Here is a 20,648-nt window from a genome sequence, read left to right as displayed (position 1 = left end):
AACCAGGAGAGAACATTTTATCTCCTACATGAGCGTTTCGTTTCAGAGTTAAGATTCCCCACTGTGTCTGTCCACTTCCTGATTTATTGTGTGGAAATCTGACTCCCACCTAGACAAGCAGGGCAGTTGGACAGGAAACAGTTTCGCCTAAAAAAGAACATTTAAATGACCCAGGTTGGGGGGGGGCATTTTCAATAGACCACTTGGCCTGGATTTGGTGGGGGGGGTCCCGGTGTAAGATTGTGGAAAATCAGAACAGCCTATATTAAAGATAATAATAATAATAATAATAATAATAATAATAATAATAATAATAATAATAATAATAATAATAATAATAATAATATATTTTATATTATATTAATATTTATTTATATTATATTAATATTTATTTATATTATATTATCAATAATTATTATCCACAACACACCTGACATAACAATAGTTGAAAAGAAAAAAGGATGGTTCATTGACATTGCAATACCTGGTGATGCACGGATTGAAGATAAGCAGCAAGAAAAAATCACAAAGTACCGGGACTTGCAAATTGAAGTTGAGCGACTGTGGAAAAAGAAATCGTGTGTTGTCCTGATTGTAACTGGAGCCCTTGGAGCAATACCCAAAGGGCTACCCCGCTATTTAGAAATTCTAAATTTGCCGGACTTGAACATTTTGACTCTACAAAAACCCACCTTACTCGGAACAGCTTACATCCTCCGACGATACCTTAACAGTTCCTAGGTCCTTGGTTAGGACTCGAGCTGCTGAGCTATTAACCAGCCTCAAAGGCTGTGAATCTCACTAAAGATTAAATAATAATAATAATAATAATAATAATAATAATAATAATAATAATAATAATAATAATGAAGAAGACAGCGATCCAATTATCACTCCTTAATTTACATGTAGGTCACTGCTTTCACAAGATTTTTTTATAGCTGCATGCTTGCACTTGCAATTGTATCTTGGAAGCTTGCTGGTGATAAAACAAAACAAAATAAAACAAAACCACAAAATCTATGTGAATGGATGCACATTTGGCACCTTGTCTAAATAAAGAAGGCATCTGGATGAACAAATCTGTAGCTTATGGAGAATCACACTTTCAATGTGTTAATGAAGCAATGATGTGAAAGTGGATAGCACTTACATAGACCTTGTTACCCTGGGGGGGGGGTGTAAGGGGGAGGGGTCTGAAAATTAGTATTTGATTTCTCATGGGGAGAAGGAAGGGCCCCAATGCCAGGCCAATCTATGAAATCCCACTTCGGAGGGATTGTGCATCGAAAGCCAGCGGTGCTCCAGAAGTTAAAACAAAACAAAACAAAGAAATAACTAACTTACTCCTCTTGGTGTCAACTTTCGTGTACCAATTATTATTATTTTTTAATGCTCCTTTCATAAGACGTACCATGGTCCACGGATGACGGTTTGTCTGTTGCCAGCCACAAAGGGAAATTAAAATCACCACTGAGGTTCCATCTTAGAATAGAATAGAATAGAATAGAATAGAATAGAATAGAATAGAATAGAATAGAATAGAATAGAATAGAATAGAATAGAATAGAATAGAAGAGTTGGAAGGGACCTTGGAGGTCTTCTAGTCCAACCCCCTGCCCAGGCAGGAAACCCTACACCACTTCAGACAAATGGTTATCCAACATCTTCTTAAAAACTTCCAGTGTTGGAGCATTCACAACTTCTGGAGGCAAGTTGTTCCATTGATGAATTGTTCTCACTGTCAGGAAATTTCTCCTTAGTTCTAGCTTGGTTCTCTCCTTGATTAGTTTCCACCCATTGCTTCTTGTCCTGCCCTCAGGTGCTTTGGAGAATAGCTTGACTCCCTCTTCTTTGGGGCAGCCCCTGAGATATTGGAAGACTGCTATCATGTCTCCCCTAGTCCTTCTTTTCATTAAACTAGCCATACCCAGTTCCTGCAACCGTTCTTCATATGATTTAGCCTCCAGCCCCCTAATCCTCTTGGTTGCTCTTCTCTGCACTCTTTCTAGAGTCTCCACATCTTTTTTACATCGTGGCGACCAAAACTGGATGCGGTATTCCAAGGATGGCCTTACCAAGGCCTTATAAAGTGGTATTAACCCTTCACGTGATCTTGGTGGACACTGATGGATATCATTTACAAAACATGAGCCCAAAAAAGACCATTGTTTATGGTGCCATTGTTATGGTACATGTACCATAAAGTCACCCAGCTGGCTTTCATGTCTAAGGCAGAACTAGAACTCATGGTCTCCAGGTGATTGTCCCAAACTCATCTAGCTGGCCTTCAGGCTTATGGCGGGACTTGAACTCGCAGCTTTCTAGCCTGGTGCCTTAACCACTAAACCAAACTGTCTTATATCACCAATGCAAAGGCAGACACGTACTCTAAATTTTAATTTTAATTTGGGGTATTTTAAATTTCTGGGATTTTAATTGGAGCCTAATCATTTAATGATTTTAAATTTTAATCGTTGTTTTGTTTTGTGTTTTTAAATAGGCTGTACACTGCCCTGAGTCCTTCGGGAGAAGGGCGGTATAGAAATAAAATTATTATTATTATTATTATTATTATTATTATTATTATTATTATTATTATTATTATTATTATTATTATTATTATTAAATATTAGCAGGAAGATTTGGCAGTATATTCTGCAAACTCGAGAGTCATAACCAGATTTTGAAGCAGATTTTGGCACGCCTTCTTATCATCAGCACCTTGATGTTTCTTCCGTGCTCTCTTCAATTCCTGCAGGATGTGATGGCAACCTTTATTTTGGATATTATTTGGAAGACATAAAATGTACATTTCCACCACCATATACAATCCGTGTGGATCTAAGCTTTGGTTTCTCTATATCTAGTGAATCAAATGGAGGGATAAGTAGGTTATAGAATCTTAAAAAAGAAAAAAAGATCAGTTATGCACATAAAAAAATGTAGTACTAAGACCATACACACTGCCACTTTTCAGATCAATAAAGGAAAAAAAGTGATATTTTCAATTAGGGGATGATTTATCCCCCTCCAGTCATATAGAAAGGAGAAAACATTTGCTACTCAGAGAAATATTCACATAGAAGAGGCACCCTCGACAATCAGTTAATTTTTTATATGCTTATGAGGAAAAAGGAAACTTCATTAGATGCCAGTCAACCTGAGCTAAACCGAAAGAAAAATATAACAACGGCTAACATGTAAAAAGCTTTTCACACGTATAGTACATTTTTCCAACCCAAAACTCAGTGGGACTTTAATTTCCACCGATTTCCCCTTTCACCAAAAAGTACTATTTCGTGAAGTACCGATCTGATCTAAAGTTTGAGACCAAGGAACCAACCTTTGCATTTGCCTCTGATTGGTGTGCAGATAACACATGCAGTCCTCGACTTACAACAGTTTCATTTAGTGACCGTTCAAAGTTACGACAACACTGGAAAAAAAGCGAGTTATGACCATTTTTTTTTCACACCTACATCCCTGGGGCCAAGTGATCAAAATTCAGCCACTTGGCACCTGACTCGTATTTATGACGGTTGCAGTGTCCCTGGGTCATGTCGTCGCTTTTAGTGACCTTCTGACAAATAAAGTCAATGGGAGAAGCCAGATTCATTTAACAATTGTGTTACTAACTTAACAACTGCACTGATTCACTTAACAGGCTGTGGCAAGAAATCAGTGGTGAAATCCATTTTTTTTTTATGACCAGTTCTGTGGGCGTGGCTTGGTGGGTGTGGCAGGGGAAGGATACTGCAAAATCCCCATTCCCACCCCACTCCAGGGGAAGGATACTGCAAAATCCCCATCCTTTCCCCACTCTTGGGGGAAGGATACTGCAAAATCTCCATTCCCACCCCACTCCAGGGGAAGGATACTGCAAAATCCCCATTCCCACCCCACTCTTGGGGGAAGGATACTGCAAAATCTCCATTCCCACCCCACTCCAGGGGAAGGATACTGCAAAATCCCCATTCCCACCCCGCTCTGGGGCCAGCCAGAGGTGGTATTTGCCGGTTCTCCGAACTACTTAAAATTTCCACTACAGGTTCTCAAGAACCTGTCAGAACCTGCTGGATTTCACCCCTGCAAGAAATGCTGTAAAACGGGGCAAAACTCACTTAACAAATGTCCCACTTAACATACATTATGGGCTCAATTGTGGTCGTACGTCGAGGACTACCTCTATAGGTAAATGTGTGGCATTAGTACAGGTAGTCCTATGACCACAATTGCGATGGGAATTTCTATTGCTAAGCGATGTGAAAATTAAGTGTACAATTTTATTTATCTTTTTTGCCACAGTTGTTAAGTGAATTACATGGTTGTTAAGTGAACCCGGCTTCCCCCACTGACTTTGCTTGTCAGGAGCCCGCTGGGGTGGTCTCAAATGGCAATTGCGTGACTCCAAGAAGCTGCAACTGTTGTCAACACACGACAGTTGCCAAGTGCCCAAATTCTGATGACAGCACTGAGGTTGTGACGGCCGTAAGTGCAAGGACTGTCGTAAATCGCAATATTCAGAAGCATCGCAACTTCAGACGGTCACTAAACAAATGGTTGTAAGTTGAGGACCACCTGAATGGAAATAAGTACTTTGAAAGCAAACTTATTTAGAGAGAGGCAACTTTTCCGAGAAAACGTTGAAAAACCTGTTTTGCAGAGGTTGAAGATGAATGTAGGAAGAAACCGACAAGGATTTCCAAATGAAAATGTGTGAAATTGATGCGGATCAGAAATAGTCCAAAGTGTTTTTCTGTATACATCACAGAAAATTTCAGAAATAACAGTACAAACGCCCACAATATAGCGCAGCCTGGACGCCCACTTATGTAAAACAGAATTTCCCTCGTAGCTTTCTGGATTCGAGGTCTTATCTTTTGGGGAACAGAGGTTCCCCAAGGGAAGTCACAAGTGTCTTCTGCACAAAAAGTCTGTAAAGGATGGTGCCTTGCAAGGATAAGGGCCGGGGCAGATAACTGAATCGATAGCTCCACTGAAGGAGAAATCCACTCACTGTAAAGAACTGGAACTATCTGGTCCACGTTTGACAAACTAGTTGGAATAACGTTTTTAACTGGGTTGCAGGGGTGTCATAATACCATGTGAAAACTTGGAAAATGTTGTCTCATTGAACTAAGCAGACATCTACCTACCTACCTTCCCATCCCTCCCTCCCTCCCTCCATATCTATCTATCTATCTATCTATCTATCTATCTATCTATCTATCTATCTATCTATCTATCTATCTATCTATCTATCTGTTCTCTCTATCTATCTGTCCATCCATTCATCCATCTGATCGACTGGTCTGTCTGTCTGTCTGTCTGTCTGTCTGTCTGTCTATCTATCTATCTATCTATCTATCTATCTATCTATCTATCTATCTATCTATCTATCTATCTATCTGTTATCTCTATCTATCTGTCCATCCATCCATCCATCCATCTGATCGACTGGTCTGTCCGTCTATCTATCTATCTATCTATCTATCTATCTATCTATCTATCTATCTATCTATCTATCTATCTATCTATCTATCTATCCATCCATCCATCCATCCATCCATCCATCTGTTCTCTCTGTTTATCTATCTGTCCATCCATTAATCCATCTGATTGATTGGTCCGTCCATCCATCCATCTATTCTCTCTGTTTATCTATCTGTCCATCCATTAATCCATCTGATTGATTGGTCCGTCCATTCATCCATCCATCTGTTCTCTCTGTTTATCTATCTGTCCATCCATTAATCCATCTGATTGATTGGTCCGTCCGTCCGTCCATCCATCATATCTATCTATCTATCTATCTATCTATCTATCTATCTATCTATCTATCTATCTATCTATCTATCTATCTATCTATCTATCTATCTATCTATCTATCTATCCTCTCTGTTTATCCATCAATCCATGCACCCATCCATCCATCCATGTATCTATCTGTGTATCTATCTGTGTATCCATCCATCCATCCATCCATCTATCCATCCAAAACATTTAGATAGCTGCCCATCTTCTAACTGTGTGGTTCCCAATCACAAGTTAAAACAACATACAAAATCATCGTATTAAAACTATAAACTAAAAACATCAAAACATTAAAATCAACAAAGCCCTAATGCCAAGTGAAATTACTGATGTGCCTGGATCTAATCTTATCCTAGCACTTGGGGGAAAACCCAGGCCTTCTGAGCTTCAGAGAAAGCTAGAAGGGTGGAGGCATACTGAGGTTCATGTGGCAAAGAGTTCCATAGGGGAGGGCCTGGCACAGAGAAGGCACCCTTCCTAGCTCCCAACAGAAAGGCAATGTTTCGAAGAAGGGGCTAGGGGCGTGCTCACACTATATGACCTGGTAGAATGGGTGGAGGTCCTTAGGGAAAAGGGGTCCTGCAGAAAACCTGGCCCTCTCTCATGTAGGCCTTTAAAGATGATGAGGACCAGCATCTTGAATTGTACCCAGAAAGAAACTGGAAGCCAATATTGTGGCCACTGCTGCATTCTAGAATGCTTATGGTTGCGTTTGTTCGTCTCTTACATTTTGCATTCAAATTTTCATCCAAAATGAATTTACCACCTGAATTACTGTGTGTCCCGTACACCATAATAACAACTCTAAAGCACAAACTTTATTGAGTAGGATGTTCTTTGTAGAAAATTCTGAGTGCTGAAGAGATGGAGCCTGTAGATCTGCAGCCTGGTGCAATCCTATATTAGATATTCCTCACTTTATTTCTTATTTGCATTTTTTTCCCCTCTTATTAGGCTACTTGTGTGGGATCACAGCTCCACTTAGCACAGCACATGTACACTCCCAATTGGGAACTGCACTTGGGAGGTGTTATGTTATTTTCAGTTTTATGAATTTGAGTACTCACATTGCTACTTGTCTTGCCACATTAAACACTTCAGTGAGTTAGCTTTTTAGGCGCTGATCTGTTCTCATGAACCATCTAAGTGTTGGGGCACCCAGGGAAGGGAGTTGGGCTCTGACTCACAACTATGCAAAGTTCTTGAGAACAGCTAGGTAAACGGTCCGAGAATCACTTCGGAAAAACCAAGAGTCCAGTTCATCCTATTTCTAATTTAAAATCCTCAGTTTACATTTTCACCTGCCTTTTATATTTCCAGAAAAAGGAATTCTTTCTTTCTTTCTTTCTTTCTTTCTTTCTTTCTTTCTTTCTTTCTTTCTTTCTTTCTTTCTTTCTTTCTTTCTTTTTCTTTCTTTTTCTTTCTCTTTCTTTCTTTTCTTTCTCTTCCTTCCTTCCTTCCTTCCCCTGTCTCTATCTCTTTCTCTCTCTTTTTCTTTCTTTTCCTCCTTCTCTCTGTCTCTATCTTTCTCTCCCTCCCTCCCTCTCTCCCTTTCTTTCTTTCTTTCTTTCTTTCTTTCTTTCTTTCTTTCTTTCGTCTTTCTTTTCCTTCCTCCCTCCCTCCCTGCCTTTCTTTCTTCCTTTTCCTTCCTTCCTTCCTCTGTCTGTATCTTTTGCCTTTCTTTCTTTCTTTCTTTCTTTCTTTCTTTCTTTCTTTCTTTCTTTCTTTCTTTCTTTCTTTCTTTCTTTCTATCTTTCTCTCTCTTTCTCTCTCTCTCTCTCTCTCTCTCTTTCTTTCTCTCTCTCTCTCTCTCTCTCTCTCTCTCTCTCTCCCCTCTACCTCCCTCTCTCTTTCTCTCTTCCATCCTTCCGAGGTCAGTAAAATGAGGACCCAGATTGTTGTGGGCAATATGCTGACTCTGAAAACCACTTAGAGAGGGCTGGAAAGCACTGTGAAGCGGTATATAAGTCTAAGTACCATTGCTATTTATTCCCTTCCTCCAGTGGTGGGTTTCAAAAAATTTTGCTATCGGTTCTGTGGGCGTGGCTTGGTGGGCGTGGCTTGGTGGGTGTGGCAGGGGAAGGATACTGTAAAATCTCCATTCCCACTCCACTCCAGGGGAAGAATACTGTAAAATCTCCATTCCCTTACCACTCCAGCGGAAGGTTACTGCAAAATCCCCATTTCCTCCCGATCAGTTGGGACTCGGGAGGCAGAGAATAGATGGGGGTGGGGCCAGTCAGAATTTTTACTACCGGTTCTCCAAACTACTCAAAATTTCTGCTACTGGTTCTCCAGAACTGGTCAGAACCTGCTGAAACCCACCTCTGAAGCAGGAAGGAAGGAAGGAAGCCATAGTGGCCCAGTGGTTAGATTGCAGTATTGCAGGCTGACTCTGCCAACTGTTAGCAGTTCGATCCTGACAAGCTCAAGGTTGACTCAGCCTTCCGTCCTTCCAAGGTTGGTAAAATGAGGACCCAGATTGTTGGGGGTCAATATGCTGACTCTGGAAACTACTTAGAGAGGGCTGTATTGTCCCTCCATCTTGAAGTTGCCAAATTTGAAAAATGCTCATGCATGATGCTAATAGAAATTATCCTGCAAATGTGAAATTGTTTATGCTATTGATGAGCTATCCTAGCTATCTAGTGCCTTTTGCTGGTTCTTTGCTATTTCAGTGTGGGGAAAAAAAGAGGTCTCTTGGGAAAAATGCCAGCCCGTTATGTAGAGGACAAAACTCTTTCTTAGATATATTTTGCTGCAGGAAATAAGATTCAAACAGCATGCGATCCATTACACTGCAAGGAAAGATCAATTGTTCATTATACATACAAGCAGGGGTGAAATCTAAAATTTGTTACTACCAGTTCTGTGGGCGTGGCTTGGTGGGGGGTGGTAATGTGACTGGGTGGGTGTGGCCAATTTTTTTTTTTTTTACTTTTAAAACCATTTTTTACATGTAAAACCATGTAAAAAAATGCTTTCAAAAGGCTCTGACGATCCCAGCTGAGTTGCCTGATTGGTAGGCAACTCAGCTGGGATCGTCAGAGCTTGGCTCATCCATGCCATTTAAAAGAAAAAAAGTTTTTTTCTTTTAAATGGCTCTGACGATCCAAGCTGAGTTGCCTGATCGGCAGGCAACTCAGCTGGGATCGTCAGAGCTTGGATCGTCAGAGCCATTTAAAAGAAAAAAAAGGCTCTGATGATCGCGCGGCTCAGCTGGGCATGGGGGGGGGGCGGGGGCAGGGATTTTTGCTACCGGTTCTCCAAACTGCCTGCCACCATCGCTCCCTACTCGCCCGAGCCGGTCCGAACCGGGAGCATTTCACCCCTGCATACAAGTCTCTCTTTTTTTGCTCCCCCCTCCCCGTTTTAAACAAGTTAATGTGATTTCCTGCTTGCATCGACATGATAGAATTTGTGCAAGTGCAATCATTATATATGACAATACGTAACAACTCTAAGACAAAACCTGTGGGGATTTTGCCACCCACGAGATAGCACCTGTGCTAACTGGTCTTGGAGTGGAGAACTTTTGAGTCTTCCAATATCACAGAAATATAGAATACAGAATAAGAGAGCTGGAAGGGACATTGGAGGTCTTCTAGTCCAACCCTCTGCTTGAGGAGACCCTATACCATTCCTGACAGAGGGAAGTCTAGTCTCTTTTTGAAAGCCTCCAATGATGGGGTACCTACAACTTCTGAAGGCAAGTCATTCCACTGATTAATTGTTCTAACTGTCAGGAAAATTCTCCGTAGTTCTAGGTCGCTTCTCTCCTTGGTTAGTTTCTAACCATTGTTTCTTGTTCTGCCTTCAGGTGCTTTGGAAAATAGGTTGACCTTCTCCCTTCTCTGTGACAGCCGCTCTAAAATTGGAACACTGCTATCATGTCACCCGATTCCTTTTTTAAGATAGATCTAGATATACCCAATTCCTGTAAGTGACGTGCGATAACTTTTCAATTACCGCATGTCACCTATAGAATTTGGTTTGGGGATGGGGGAACATGACCTAAAGATAGAGAAAAAGAGAGAGACTCTGAGAAAGAGAGAGAGACTGAGGGAGGGAGAGAGAATAAGACACACACAGAGAGAGAGAGAGAGACAAAGACAGAGACAGAGAGAAAGACAGAGAGAGACAGACAGACAGAGAGAGACAGAGACAGAGAGAGAGAGAGACAGAGACAGAGACAGAGACAGAGACAGAGAGACAAAGACAGAGAGACACAGACAGACAGAGAGACACAGACAGACAGAGAGAGAAAGATAGAGACAGAGAGAGACAGAGATAGAGAGACAGCGACACAGACAGAGAGACAGAGACACGGACAGATAGACAGATAGACAGAGAGAGACAGAGACAGTGAAAGACAGAGAGACAGAGAGACACACAAAGAGACAGAGAGAGAGACAGACAGACAGAGAGACAGAGATGTCAAACAGTTGTTAAAAAATAAAACAAACAAACAAACAAACAAATAAAAAAGGTAGGAGTCCTTTAGTTCTAACATCTGCCCAGAAGATGGAATTGTAGGCAAAAGCTGAAAATGGTCAATATCCAGAAGGCTTTTGTAGAGATTGGACAACCATCTGTCTGAAATGGTGTAGGGTTTGGGGCAACCTTAACATGTGTGGACTTCAACTTCCAGAATTCCCCAGCCAGCGTGGGGAATTCTCTTGTACTTATATATTGGAGTCCTTTTAATTCTTGAAACAACATGAATCATAGAAAAATAGTACTTGACTAATCAAATGAAGCCGAAAAAGCTGCTTCGGGCAGGATATGATGATACTATGCTTATAACAAACGTTGCATACTTGCACAGAACGTCCCTGTTGCGTCAAAAGAGGCTTAATCCCAATATCTTTGGGATTAAGAAGAATCATGTAGAATCCTAATCCCTGGATTCTACATGAACAAAGATCATGACAGGTAATCCTCGAGTTACACCGTTCATTTAGTGACCATTCAAAGTTATAACGGCACTGAAAAAAGTGACATGACATGGGGATAACTCACTTAACAACGGTCTCACTTAGCAATGGAAATTTTGGACTTAATTAAGTCAAGGACTACTAGTATAGATTTCACCTCCTCAGAGAAGGAGTTAAAAATATGATCATTAGTTCACTTTGCCAAATTCCAAAAAATTAAGTGGGTACATTTGGGAAAATATACCTAGAAATTTTTGCTCAAACAGATCATTGCCTAATTCAAAAGAGCACCGTTAAACTCTTCCAAATGGTGCTAATAATGTAATGTAATTTCTTAATGTGAAAGATGAAACTATGTTTAAGGAGAGAAAACTATACATACGGTATTTTTAGCTTACATTAAAATTAACTATATGCATTTTTGTTGTTGTTTTGGGGTTTATTAGTATGCAGCTCCTAGAACATGATGTGTTATGTATCTACATCCTGAGATAACAGTCTGTATTTATATAATTAAAGTATTCTATATTTATTTTAATTGCTTTCTTACTGCTTACACATTTTTCTCTTTTTTTTAAAAAAAAACCCCTCAACTCTTTGCTTTAAAGAGAATTCTGAAGTTTGTTTTGTATTTCACATTGAAGGTATAATCCAATGAATGGATATTAGTAAAAGCAACTGGTTATTCTGTTATGCAAAAGATAATAATAGTAATAATAATAATAATAATAATGTTTCTGCAAGATTGAACCCAAAGAGTAATCTTGAAAAAGTAAAAGCAAAAGGTTGAACATGGTGAAGAAGAGAGATACTTCAATGCTGCCAGTTTAGAGAAGAAACAGTAAGAAGGACTGTGTGTTCTTCCATATTATCTTAGTTTTTTGTCTTTTGTGGCTCAGCTGGACATCTACGGTATTTATAAAATAATCTGACAGTGATGTGCGATCCAAAAGTTATTATACAGGTAGTCCTCAATTTACAACCATAACTGAGTCAAAAGTTCTGTTGCTAAGTGAGACCGTTGTTCAGTGAATGCTGAACAATGCTTACCACAGTTGTTAAATGACTCACAGCTCATTGTTAAGTTAGTAACATGGTTGATAAGTGGATATGGCTTTCCTATTGATTTTGTTTTTTTCAAAATCAATAGGAAAGCCATATTTGGGGGCAGGTTACAAAAGGGGATCACATGACCTCAGGGCATTTATGCAACCGTGACTCAGTTGCCAAGCGTCCAGATAGGAACTGTCACTAAATGATTACTGGCTAAGTCTGGCTAAGCAATGGAAATTTTGGGCTCGGTTATTGTCATAGGTTGAGGACTACCTGTTATTCTGTTAGGAGATTGAATTTAATAGCTGGAACAGTAAAGTATACAATAGGCCAGAACACAACAGTTCTATAGGTAGTCCTTGACTTTCGACAGTTCATTTAGTGACCTTTGGAAGTTACAATGGCACTGGAAAAAGTGACTTATGACTGTTATTCACACTTATGCCCCTTAAAGCATCCCCATTGGTCAAGTAATCAAAATTCAGAGGCTTGGCAAGTGACTCATATTTATGACGGTTGGTGTGTTCCCATGGTCACCTTATCCCATTTTGCGACCTTTTGACCAGCAAAATCAACAGGGAAGCCAGAGTCACTTAACAATCCTGTTACTAACTTAAGACCTACAAAGATTCACTTAACCACTTGGAGCAACAAAGGCCGTAAAATGGGCAAAATTCACTTAACCAATGTCTTGCTTAGTAACAGAAATTTTGGGCTCAGTTGTGGTCAAGGACCACCTGGAATGGATTAGTTAGAGTGCTGACCAGTGGTGAAATTCAGTTTTTTTTACTACTGGTTCTGTGGGTGTGGCTTGGTAGGTGTGGTATGACTTGGTAGACGCGGCTTGGTGGATGTGGCAGGGGAAGGATACTGCAAAATCCCCATTCCCTCCCCACTCCTAGGGGAAGGATATTGCAAAATCTCCATTCCCACCCCACTCTGGAGCCAGTCAGAGGTGGCATTTGCCGGTTCTCTGAACTACTCAAAATGACTGCTACCAGTTCTCCAGAACCTGTCAGAACCTGCTGGATTTCATCCCTGGTGCTGACTCATGCATGAGGTAATCTATACTATAATTGGTTGCCGTGAGTACGAAGGGGGCGTTTCCCTTGTTCCCTGCCTTTTTCTCTTCACTGTGTTCTATATACTGTTAATTTACCTCATGATATTCTTGTATTCCCCCTTTTTTCCCGCCTTTTTCTCTTCAGTGTGTTCTGTAGACTTCTTTTAGATTTACCTCATGATGTTCCTGTGTGCCTGACTATCCTGTATCCTTCCTTTTTTGGATGATGACAAAGACTGCTGAAAATTTGAAGTGTGTGTGTGTGTGTGTGTGTGTGTGTGTGTGTGTGTGAAGGAATTGCATAGCAGCTGCCAAGATGAAGATCTATCTATCTATCTATCTATCTATCTATCTATCTATCTATCTATCATCTATCTGTGTGTGTGTGTGTGTGTGTGTACCGTGTTTCCCCGAAAATAAGACTCCGTCTTATATTTTTTTGAACCCTGAAATAAGCATTTGGCCTTATTTTTGGGGAGGTCTTATTATTTTGGGGCGCGTGGAGGAAACCAGAGGAAATGGCAGGGACCGGCTGCACATGTATTTAAATATTTTCAGGGGGCGCTTATTTTAGTGCATGGGCTCAAAAGCCCGATTGGGCTTATTATCAGGGGATGTCTTATTTTAGGGCATAGGAGCATTAGTTTCTATTTGAAAACCATCTGCAAACTCAGTTTGTATGCAATGGTTTATGTTTTAGAGAATCTTTGGTGGTTTGATCACTGTTTATTTCTCCAAATGCCTCCATCCATGGGGTTTTTAAGAAGAGATTGGACAACCGTTTGTCTGAGATGGTATAGGGTCTTCTGCTTGAGTAGGGGGTTGGACTAGAAGACCTCCAAGGTCCCTTCCAACTCTGATGATGATTATGATGATGATGAAATGATCTCAATTTTCTAAGTACTTTCTTATGAATATTTGCAGCAACCTATTGAAGCTGACACCATCCTCTTTGTATCTTGAACCGGAGTCTTCCAGATAATATCTCTGGACTAAATAAATCACAACTTTGCCTTGATGGGCTTTCATCTGCTTCTACAGGTGGTCCTCGATTTACAACAATTCGTTTAGTGACCATTCAATGTTACACTGAAGAAAAAAAAAGACTTATGACCACTTTTCACACCATTGCTGCAGCCGCATTAATCACATGATCAAACTTATGACTTGTTTTTTACACTTACGTTGCACCATCCCCATAATCATGTAATCAAAATTCAAATGCTTGGCAACTGGCATGTACTTATGACGGTTCCAGTGCCCTAGGGTCATGTGATCCCCTTTTGCGACCTTCTGACAAGCAAAGTCAACGCGGAAGCCAGACTCACTTAACAATCGGGTGGCTCGCTTAACGACTGCAGCAGTTCACTTAACGACTGTGCCAAGAAAGGTCGTAATACGGGGCAAAATTCAGTTTAGAAACGTCTCGCTTACTAACAGAAATTTTGGGCTCTTTCATGGACGTATCTCGAGGACTACCTGTATTTTCCAAGGTGGATGTTGGATACACGTCCTTGCAGTGGCAATTGACAGTCTCTTCATACCCCTCATTTGTTTTTGCTGATTTTGAACAGAAGCACCTGAAGCCAACCGCTTAATTTCAGAAGGAAATCAGGATTTCTGCCAGCAGGACATTAAGAGACAAGATGTCTCCAATCCTATTTTCCTCAATGGAACAGGATGGGGGTTGGGAGGGGGGAACAGGGGGGGAAGACACGTCGCCGTTATGAATTGAAAAGATCTATTTTCTTCTGCATTCCGTAAGTTAACACAAGGCTTTGGGATCAAGCATTCCGGCTTGTTAAAACTTAAATTGGCTGGTTAATTTGAGGCAGGTTTGCTAAATGGTCAAAGAAGTGGATTTCATAGCTGTGGCAACGGAGCTGATACCTTCCTCAAAGTCACTAAAGAACGGAATGGGGGGAAACAACAACAACACAAAACAGATTGTCGACGGCGGCTTTCTCTAGCTAATGATGGTTAAAAATCAGCCGACCGGCATTTTTTTTGGGGGGGGGGTGTCCATTGAACAAAACAGCCCTACAGTTTTAGAAATCTGGAGGTCTCGTTCTTCCTTTCTAAAGCCAAGAGTCGCCAGCCTCCCCTGAAACGCACACACACACACACACACACACACAATAAGCTGAATGGCAGACCGATTCATAAACGCAGCCTCTTAAATGCCTGAATAAGTCTATTGTATGATCCCGCATAGATCCCTGAAAATTTGGTCACAAAGATGCCATTGGCAACAGCATATGCTAAACACCTTTTTTTTTCCTTATCTTTTTTTTTTTTTTAAATGAGGGAGAAAACCCAACAGGCATCCTCTCCAAATCCACCTTGTCATATTTGCAAGCATCTTTCGTTTGTGCAAGGGAAAGCAAAACAAAACAACACCAGCAAACGAGAGAGAGAGCACACACACACACACACACACACACACACACACACACACACCGTTCACGCTTGTCCGGAAGAAGTGAAATGGGATGGAAAAAGTCAAGCGGTTCCTCTTAAGTCACCAAACCAAAAATCCCAGCATTGCAATATGGTGCTCCTGAAATGCTGGAAGGGAGATGCGTCCAGCCACCCACGTCCGAATGCCAAATCTGCCTTTTTGCACTTGGACCCTTGAGACAAAGAGAAGTGTGTGGGGGGGGGGAAGGAGGAGGAAGGGGGGGCCATGGAATTGCTGGCTCCCTTTTGCTACTGCAGCTGTTGCTCTGTGAGCGCCGTGCATGTGTGCATATGTTGGGGTAACAGCCAGCAGGGCTGAAGAAGCCTTTTTCCATTTCATCAGTGAACCTATCTCCCGTTACTGGTTCAAACTAAAATGTTGATTTTATGCCCACCCCTTTTTCCATTTGCCCGTCTCTTGTGAAGCACAGCGCAGGTTGTGATGATCGTGAACAGCTTACGACACTCAGCGAGCAGGAGAAGCCTCTGCAGGCTGTAGCTTCTTCCTACTGGGCTGCAAGGAAGCCTCGCTCTCTGGCTTTCTCTCTCTTTTTTTTTCTCCCCCCCCCCACCCTCTGCTCTTAAGCATCTTCTTTGACAAGCCAAGAGAAGCAGGAATGGAAAATCAAGCCATTTTGAGCCCGTCCGGTCGGAAAAGGGATTTTAAGCTGCCTCGGAGGAGTAGAAAGATGTTCCCGGTTCATCTCCAATGACGGACGCTAAAGAGACTGTCAAAATCCTGGGGAGCTGTTCAGAGTTTCGGAAGGGGGTCTCTGCTTCTTTCTCGGGTGTATTTTTTTTTCCCACCCCTCCTGCCCTCTCCCTCCCCACGTCACCGAACGAACTGCAGAGAAAAAGGACAGAGAGAGAGAGAGAGAGGGAGAGGAAGAGAATGGAAGGAAGGATGATCATCAACCGTGATGCCCCTACTTCTCAAACTTGGTGCTGGGAGTCAGCTTAAAAATAAGGAGGAGGAAGGGAAAAAAAAGAAAAAACCAGAAAGGAAAGGAAAAAAAGAAAAAAAAAAGAGATAGCTGGACATGCCTCTCGCCCTCCGAGATGAAGCAAAGTAGACATTGTGCGCCTGCCAGCCGTGCCAAAAGCTGAAAGCGTCCGAATTTGTAGCAACAGAGAGCTCTTTTTGAGCCCTGCATATAATTAAGTCAAACACAAAGGAAGCTGCTGAATGGAGCTTGTCAATCTCTGGAACAGGGTGGGTAAGACACTTTTTAATTTCATTCTCTCGTGGAGAGGGGTGTTTTTCCCCCCCCATAATTGTTCTCGTCTTTGCGGCGGTGTCTAAAAATGGACAGATTCTCGTGTATCTTTTGAATGCTTCTGAACTTTAAAGGCTGTAATACAGAGTCCTGCATGCTGCATTTATGTCCCCCCGAAGCCCCCAACAAGTCCAAGATTTGGCCCGATGACTCTCTTATTTTTGCCTGTGCCTGTCCCCTTGCCCTTTTGCTGACATATGATGTGATGTAGAATTTATACGGAGAAAGGCAAGTGACCAGTCAAAGATTCAATGGACTTTCTCAAGCACATTTGGGGATATTCTTGCTAATGGATTTCCTTCTCATTGGGGTCTGTTTAAACTGGCTGCTGAAAAAGCCCCCAGGATTGATCCTGTGTAGCCTGGGTGTTTTTTTAAAAATGCTTCCAGCCGTGCACACTGGGTGTCCGCAGCTTTGTCGGTGCGAGGGCAGGCTTCTCTACTGCGAGTCGCTGAATCTCACCGAGATGCCGCACAACCTGTCGAGCGTGATGGGTTTGTCATTGCGGTACAACAGCCTTTCGGAGCTGCGTGACGGACAGTTCACCGGGTTAACGCAACTCACGTGGCTGTTTCTGGATCACAATCACCTTTACTCCGTCGAGGCACACGCCTTTCAGAAGCTCCGGCGAGTGAAAGAGCTCACGCTGAGTTCCAACAAGATCACCCAACTGTCCAACAGCACTTTCCGGCCGATGCCAAATCTGCGCAGTGTGGATTTATCCTACAATAATCTGCAGGCTTTGGAGCCGGACCTGTTTCACGGCTTGCGCAAACTCACCACGTTACACATGCGGTCCAATGCCCTTAAGTTTGTGCCTGTTCGAATCTTCCAAGACTGCCGCAGCCTCAAGTTTCTCGACATAGGATACAATCAGTTGAAGAGCCTGGCTCGCAACTCTTTTGCGGGCTTGTTCAAACTCACCGAGTTGCACCTGGAGCACAACGACTTGGTGAAAGTCAACCTGGCCCACTTCCCCAGGTTGCTCTCTTTGCACTCCCTCTGTCTCCGGAGGAATAAAGTCACCATTGTGGTGAACTCCTTGGACTGGGTATGGAAATTGGAGAAAATGGACCTCTCCGGCAACGAGATCGAATACATTGAACCTCATGTTTTCGAAAGTGTACCTCACCTCCAGTCCCTTCAACTGGATTCCAACCGGCTCACCTACGTCCACTCCAGGATCCTCAACTCCTGGAAGTCTCTTGTTAGCATCAGCCTCTCGGCCAACGCCTGGGATTGTGGCCGAAACATCTGCGCGTTGGCCACTTGGCTCAGCACTTTTAAAGGCCGCTACGACAACAACTTGCTCTGTGCCACCCCTGAATACGCACAGGGTGAGGATGTCTTGGATGCTGTCTATGCTTTTCACTTGTGTGAAGATGCCACGGACCTCACCACCGATGGGGACCTCCTCTCGGCTGCGGTCAACCATAGTGACCCGACAGCCGGCTATAATCCTTCGACTCTGACCTCTGACCTGCAGGAGGCAGAAGGGGATGGAACCACCGACGTCGTGACCCTCACCATCCCCAACGAGAAGACTGAGAATGCTGTTCAGATCCACAAGGTGGTGACGGGGACCATGGCCCTCATCTTCTCCTTCCTTATTGTGGTTTTGATACTGTATGTCTCTTGGAAATGTTTCCCGGTCAGCCTCAGGCAGCTGAGGCAGTGTTTTGTGACCCAACGTCGGAAGCAGAAGCAAAAACAGACTATGCATCAAATGGCTGCCATGTCAGCCCAGGAATATTACGTTGATTATAAACCCAATCACCTCGAAGGAGCTCTGGTGATCATAAATGAATATGGAGCCTGTACGTGCCACCAGCAGCCAGCAAGGGAATGTGAGGTGTGATTTTAATTTTGTTTTTGTTTTTTTTTTCCAGTGGGGGAAAATTTCACTCGGTGTGCAACCAAATAGCAGTGAGCAAATTACTAAAATAAATAAATAAATAAAAAAAAGACAATTCAATAAGGGTTGACTTGGCTTACCGGGGCCTTTGTGTGCCGAAAATGTTTTGGTTTTGTTCTGTTTTTTTTTTTTTTTTTAAAGGAGCTGTCCCAAAAGACAGGATGTTAGCTTTATTGTGGCTAAACCCTTTCAAGACGTTCAACTTTCTGAAATGAGTTATTTCCTATAAGAGCTCTCTGTGTGAAAGATCTGCCGATAATCAGAAAAAGAAAGTGTAAAAAAAAAAAAAAAAGTAACGATTACTGATTTTTTTTTTTGTAAAACCACCACACAAAAAAATATGTTTAAAAAAAAAATAATAAAAGCAAAAAATAGCATTTACAATTTTTACAGGCTGTTGTACCGTATCTGAATTGTTTATCTGTATTGGGATGGGGACGTGGATTTAATTCCTCTCACCCACACGGAGCCAAACTGCAAAAAAAAAAAATCTTGGTTCCTAAACAAACCACAACGAAGCACAAACTTAAAGCAAAGCAATGGGAGAATTAAGTGGCTGATTGTACCATGTTACTGTTGAATTGAATGGCACAATGTTGGAAACTGTGTGTTTGATCTCAATCTGCGACGTAATCTATCATTTATATGCCTGGTGGGGCCCACTCTAATTTGCACCTCCCACAACCTTGCCCCCCGCCTTTGGTCAAAAGTCTTGGACGCAAGGGTACCCCCCCCCCCAAAGTTCCTTTAAGACCCCGTCCCCCTCCCCACCTGAAATCTTTCTCTCATGTTCTCAGCTTGCATTAAAAACCCAAAATGATTCCCATCATTGGGAGATTTGGGGTGGAGATAGCACCCCGTTTTCCTCTGGTACCCCACATTCATCAGATTTTACACCCACCATTGCACAACAGAGAGGTGGGCAGAATGTAAAACTCCGCGGCCTGCAGAGCATTGGGGCAAGAGACCGAGAGACAAACCTATTTCCCCTTGGGAAAACTCTTCATTTGCTCACAAAGATTTGGGACAATCTTATCCAGCAGGCCGGCTTTGACCATGGGGCAGTTAGCATTTAGCTGTGGTTGATCTTAGAAAGGTTTCAAGCAGACCCCTGCATCATGTCTCCCAACTGATTCGGCTGATGCCTGGCTAATCAATATGCTTAAAAATAATAATAAAAAAAAAACCAAAAATGAAACACAATTTACTTGTCCTTCTAACTGTTAGTACAAATGAAGCAGAAGCAACTACCCTGGTGATCATCAAAGCTATTGCATTGTCTCCTTCCTGTCCCATTTTTTTTTAAAGGTCTAAGCAATGCTACACCCTCTCTGGTTCTGAATTTCGAACCCGTAGCCTCCGTTTATGACCAAGCCATCAAACTGATCTTCAAAACCCCTTTCAGGAGCTTTCGCTTCTTAAGGGTGCTGCTTTCTTTTGAACAACAACCAAGACCCAAAATAATAATAATAATAATAATAATAATAATAATAATAATAATAATAATAATAATAATAATATATCTTAACAGTTCCTAGTTCCTTGGTTAGGACTCCAGCTGCTGAGCTATTAACCAGCTTCAAAGGCTGTGAATCTTACTAAAGATTAAATAATAATAATAATAATAATAATAATAATAATAATAATAATAATAATAATAATAGTTGCAAACAAGAGAAGACAGGTGTCACTCACTCTCAAGCTTGTTCATCAAGGTTGGATGGAAAAAGAGATGGAGAGGAGGGAAAAGATTTGGGTAGCACAGACAGAGACAGAGAGGGTTGGGTTTTCAAGAACGGCGGAAGCAAAAGGCCAGGGAATTATCTTCCATTTAATTAACTTAAAATGTCATTGCTTTGAAGGAAGGACAGGATTTCAACTGACACCTGCCGGAATGCGGAAGGAGAAGCCTGGGCTGTGATAGATTTCCCTTCCCAGTCTAGCCCTATTCCTTTCCCCTCTCCATTTACAAGACAACCAATGCCTTGCAAATCAGAAGTCTCCTTATCCCGGCCCCCCCAAAATTGGTTTTTTTTTTTCACAACAGAGGGTCCTCCAAGACACTTTTTAGCACCGTCAACAAGCTACTGAGCCCCAAACCAAGTGATCCAAGGAGCTTTGAAATG

The 20,648-nt window shown here is 41.9% G+C and overlaps 2 protein-coding genes across 9 annotated transcripts in view; one reads left to right on the top strand and one right to left on the bottom strand.

Moving 5' to 3' along the window:
* Positions 1–20,648, bottom strand: part of CTNNA2 (catenin alpha 2) — a 575,368-nt gene that overhangs the window by 241,273 nt on the left and 313,447 nt on the right. The window lies entirely within an intron of this gene.
* On the top strand, positions 15,145–18,912 carry LRRTM1 (leucine rich repeat transmembrane neuronal 1). The gene has a single exon (XM_034421565.3). It carries the CDS (start codon positions 16,897–16,899, stop codon positions 18,463–18,465), a length of 1,569 nt encoding a protein of 522 aa, XP_034277456.1. The 5' UTR covers positions 15,145–16,896; the 3' UTR covers positions 18,466–18,912.

This window comes from Pantherophis guttatus, chromosome 8 (genome assembly GCF_059756535.1).
Source record: "Pantherophis guttatus breed Tessera chromosome 8, ASM5975653v1, whole genome shotgun sequence".
Taxonomy (NCBI): Eukaryota; Metazoa; Chordata; class Lepidosauria; order Squamata; family Colubridae; genus Pantherophis; species Pantherophis guttatus.
The sequence above is the reverse complement of the archived record's forward strand: the minus strand, read 5'-3'. Positions and strand labels throughout refer to the sequence as shown.